General features: G+C 55.0%; 1 protein-coding gene across 1 annotated transcript; it reads left to right on the plus strand.

The window, feature by feature from the left end:
• The first annotated feature begins 614 nt into the window (after nucleotides 1–614).
• COPS7A (COP9 signalosome subunit 7A) lies at nucleotides 615–3,608 on the plus strand. Its single transcript, XM_033053440.2, has 7 exons — nucleotides 615–887; nucleotides 967–1,042; nucleotides 1,427–1,515; nucleotides 1,587–1,789; nucleotides 2,270–2,375; nucleotides 2,731–2,882; nucleotides 3,024–3,608. Exons 1-7 carry the CDS (start codon nucleotides 726–728, stop codon nucleotides 3,061–3,063), a joined length of 828 nt encoding a protein of 275 aa, XP_032909331.1. The 5' UTR covers nucleotides 615–725; the 3' UTR covers nucleotides 3,064–3,608.
• Nucleotides 3,609–4,380: the final 772 nt, after the last annotated feature.

Consider the following 4,380-nt stretch of genomic DNA (forward strand, 5'->3'; position numbering starts at 1 on the left):
GTTGAAAAGCCGATATTCACCAGTCTGGGAACACCCATAGATACGTGGATATTCATCTGACACTTACTGGCTTTTTGGGACATATCTCACTGTGGCTGTGCAGCTTGGGGGACTTTTGACAGAGGATGGGTCATGAAAAATAAAAGAATGGTGAGCAGACGCTGCTGGTGATCAGGGCAGGGCATGAAAAAAGTGCAGAATGGAGCTGAGGACTGGCTGGTGCCTGTGACCAGCAGGGCCAAGGCTGGCGACCAGGCGGTGACCGCTGTCTGCCTGGGCAGAGGTTGCACGCCTCAGGCAGACCACGGCCTGGGCTGGCCCGGTGACATGAACGCTGCCGTGGCGGGGTGACAAGGGCGGCCGGGAGTGGCCGGGAATGGCCTGGGATGCGGTGGATGGAAAGGACGGCTCCGGGACGGACAAGGCGCCGCCGCGCCCCGCAGCGCTCAGCCCCGCCAGCGGGGGGCGCCCTGGCCCGGCCAATGGCACTGCGCCGCCGCGCTCCGCCCCGCCCGGCCAATGGGGAAGCGGCGGGGGCCGGACGAGCCGCCGGCTCCGCCAATGGGCGGCGGGTGCGCGTCACACGCGGAAGCGGCCGCTGTGCGCCGGCGGTGTCGGGCGGGTGCGCGGGGCCGGCCGGGAGCGCCAGGGCCGGGGCTGCGGGGGGCGAGCGAGCGGCCGGGCCAGGCCAGGCCAGGCCAGGCCGGGCTGGGCCCCGCCCCGCCATGGCGGCCGAAGGGAAGGTGACGGGGCAGAGCCAGGAGCAGTTCCTGCTGCTGGCCAAGGCGGCCCGCGGCGCCGCGCTAGCCAGCCTGATCCACCAGGTGCTGGAGGCCCCGGGCATCTACGTGTTCGGGGAGCTGCTGGACATGCCCGCCGTCCGCGAGGTGAGACCCGCCCGGCCCCGCGGCCCCGCCGGGCCCTGCCCGCGGCCCGGCGGCGCCACCTGACCCTATGTCCCCGCAGCTGGCCGACGGCGAGTTCTCCTCCGTGTTCCGCCTCCTCACCATCTTCGCCTACGGCACCTACGCGGACTACCTGGGTGAGGCCGGGCGCGGGGCGGGGCACCGATCCCCCGGCCCGGTGGTGGGGATCCCACGGGGCGGGAAAGGCGCCGGAGGCCCGGGGCGCAGAGGACCTCCCTCCCCCAACAGCCCCCCCTGCAGCCAGGGCTGAGCCCCCGGCCCGGCACACGCCTGGCTGTGCTTTGGGCCCCAGACTAGCGGGGTACCTGGCTGTAATTAACGCTGCCATTTGCCAGCTGCCAAAGAGCGTTCTGACAAAGACTTTTTGAGGGGCCAGGGGAAAGGTTTAGGTATCTGAGGTGTGCTGAGGTTTTAAGAGATGGGTGTGGTACAGATGCTTCTGTTTAGAACTGGGAAACAAGGAATGAATTCTAATATTCCATTCTTTCCCCTGGTAACAGCTGAAGCAGCAAACCTCCCTCCCTTGACAGAGGCCCAGAAGAACAAACTGAGGCACCTGTCAGTCGTCACTCTGGCTGCCAAGATCAAGGTAGTGGCCCTGTTTTTCATGTGTTGTCCCACTGGGATTATCTCGTGCTAGTTACCATCATGTTTCCACAGTGCATCCCCTACTCAGTGCTGCTGGAGCAGTTACAGCTGAAGAATGTCCGGCAGCTGGAGGACCTGGTGATTGAGGCTGTGTATGCAGATGTGCTGCGAGGGAGCTTGGATCAACGGAACCAGCGCCTGGAGGTGGATTACAGCATTGGGAGGGACATCCGGAGGGAGGAGCTTAGCACCATCACCCGCACATTGCAGGAGTGGTGAGGAGGAAGCCCCCAGTACTAACACCCAAAAAAGGCTGCAGGAATGGCTGGTGGCTTCCCTGGATCCTTTGTGTGTCACTGAGGATGGGTGGTGTTGGGAGGTGACCTACTTGATCCCCTTTCCCATACTCTAATGGAAAGTAATTTTCTAAAAATAATTTCCCAAATTCCCCTGTTTGTGTCTAGAGGGATGATGGGGATACAGCAGTCTTTGCACAATGCTGGCTGCTGGCAGGAGGCTTTCTGAGTGTTTATCTGTAGTTCTTAACCCAGCATGGCTTTGTTACCTGTCTCCTTCCCAGATAATAACATAATTCCCAGTGTCATTACGTCAGACTCCTGCCCTTGTATCTTCCCTGCCTGGCATAGCTGTCACCTCCCAGTGTTTTTTGCCTCTGGAGTTGAAATCTGTCTTTCATGTTTCTCTTTATGCTGTGCCAATTCCCTGGCCCGTTTAGTTGTGGGTCTCCTCTTTAGGTGCCAAGGCTGTGAGGTTGTCCTGTCGGGCATCGAAGAGCAGGTCAGCCGGGCCAACCAGCACAAAGAGCAACAGCTGGCCCTGAAGCAGCAGATCGAGAGCGAGGTGAGTGGTTACAGCAGGGAGCACCCAGTGCTCCTCACCTTAAAACAACTAGAACCAGTACCCTGGTTCAGCTGAAGTGTTACAGCCTTCGCTGAAGTGAGGCATTGCCTTTTCCCGAGGCCAGAGCCCCCAGGGACTTGTGCCTGAAGAAGAGTCCTAAATCAACTTAATACTCCTCTGCAGGGGCCTGGACAGATGTTGGCTCTTTTGCCTGATGTGAGCTTGCAGCTCTTAGCTCCGGGGCTTCCTTTAGAAAGAAATTCAGAATAAAATCCAAAGTGAAACTAAACACCCGTAGCTAAAAAATCCTCAGCTTTGGGAAACCCATTTGTTCTTGCATTGCTGCTATTTGCAGGTGGCAAACCTGAAGAAGACCATTAAAGTGACAACAGCAGCTGCTGCAGCAGCCACCTCCCAAGACCCAGAGCAGCACCTCACAGAGCTCAGGGAGCCAGCCCCTGGCACCAACCAGCGCCAGGCGAGCAAGAAAACCTCCAAAGCCAAAGGGTGAGCAGTGTGGGCAGACAGAGCATGTGTATGGGGGAACATCAGGGCACTTTTTTCTGTGCACTTAGGAAGGAAGTGAGATATGAATCTGAGTGTCCGCTTTGAACTTTTATTTTTCTTCTTTTTCCTCTGTGCCCACAGGCTTCGGAGCAGCGCGAAGATTTGGTCTAAATCAAACTAGTCGGATCTCCCTTTACAACTGGGAGGGTGAGAAGAAGAGGTCTGGGGGATGGAGGGGTAGCAGGGGTCCCAAGTGTGATGCTTCTGAGCTCTTCTCTGAGATACATCTTGCCAGCTAACTCTTCCTGCATGTTTGTTCTCTTTCCTATCATCCTTACCAACGTTCCAGGCAGTGTCTCCCTCCTTTTCATTGCAGCATTTCACACTCTGAGCTTCAGGTTGTACGCGTTGCTGTTTCCCCAACCACTCAAGCCTCTATTGCCATGGCCATGTGTTTCTCTTTCCCTGTCTTTTGACAGGTCAGTTTCAGGAGCCATAAAGGTGTGACAGTCACCTTGGCACCCAAAATCTTGGAAGGAGGGTGCTGGTGCTTAGCAGTCGTTTTGGCTCTATGAGACCCCTAGGATACTTTGCTCCAGGACACTGTCTTTGATTGTTTAATCCTTGTTTTGCTAGGTGGGAGGGTAGTTTTTGAAGGGATTCTTTTTAAAAATATAAAAATATATTATAAATATATATAAAACAATAAAAATATAGATCTATGGACATACCTGTACAAACTTTTGCTTCTGTGGGTAGTAGTGTCTCTTTGCCACGTAGAGATTCCAAAATAAGCTGTGATATTTAGAGCCTTTGTCCCGTTTTGGGGTGGAATATCCTCAAAATACTAGGTTCTCCTTTCCAAGGTGGTGCCAAGGTGGTGAGATGAGAGTCCATAAAACAGAAATTAATCATAAATCTTATTTAAAGTATTTGTTGTGTACAGTAATTTCACGACTATAAGGCGCACTTCTTTTTTGCAGCGAGGATCCGCTGCCGGCTCCCCCCGCGTGGTTGCTGGCCGAGGCCCCGCCTCCACCCGGCAGCCACAGCCCTGCCGGCTCCCCCCACGGCTCGCGGCTCACTCTTCCGGGTTGGCAAATTTCCGCACTTTGTCCATATATAAGAAGCACTTCGGGTTCGGGCCAAAATTTTAGTCGAAAGGGTACGCCTTATAGTCATGAAATTACTGTAATTGATTTTCCTCTAGACTCTTTGAAAGGTGATTTTCAGGTAGTCTTAGAGGAAGGCGCAGAGACTGAGGAAGAAGTCCTTACTTGTGTCAATACTGTATATCCTGTGATCCTGGACAGAATGGGAAATGATATGGTGACTTGCATGACAGGTGAAGGTAGCTGTGTCAATGCCCACATGTGTGAGTTATCACAGGGTGGATGTTGCACAAGCTGTTCTCGGGTGATGGTGGTGTCTGGTTGGAAAAAAAAAATCGAATCAGTGAAAGTGACTCCTGTGAGATGCCCAGGAAAAAAACTCAGAT

This window comes from Catharus ustulatus, chromosome 2 (genome assembly GCF_009819885.2).
Source record: "Catharus ustulatus isolate bCatUst1 chromosome 2, bCatUst1.pri.v2, whole genome shotgun sequence".
Lineage (NCBI taxonomy): Eukaryota > Metazoa > Chordata > Aves > Passeriformes > Turdidae > Catharus > Catharus ustulatus.

Coding starts and splice junctions, on each gene's coding strand:
- COPS7A (XM_033053440.2), top strand. CDS start 726: ATGGCGGCCGAAGGGAAGGTGACGGGGCAGAGCCAGGAGCAGTTCCTG. Junction 1,790..2,269: donor ACCCGCACATTGCAGGAGTG/GTGAGGAGGAAG, acceptor TCTCCTCTTTAG/GTGCCAAGGCTGTGAGGTTG. Junction 2,376..2,730: donor AGCAGCAGATCGAGAGCGAG/GTGAGTGGTTAC, acceptor TGCTATTTGCAG/GTGGCAAACCTGAAGAAGAC.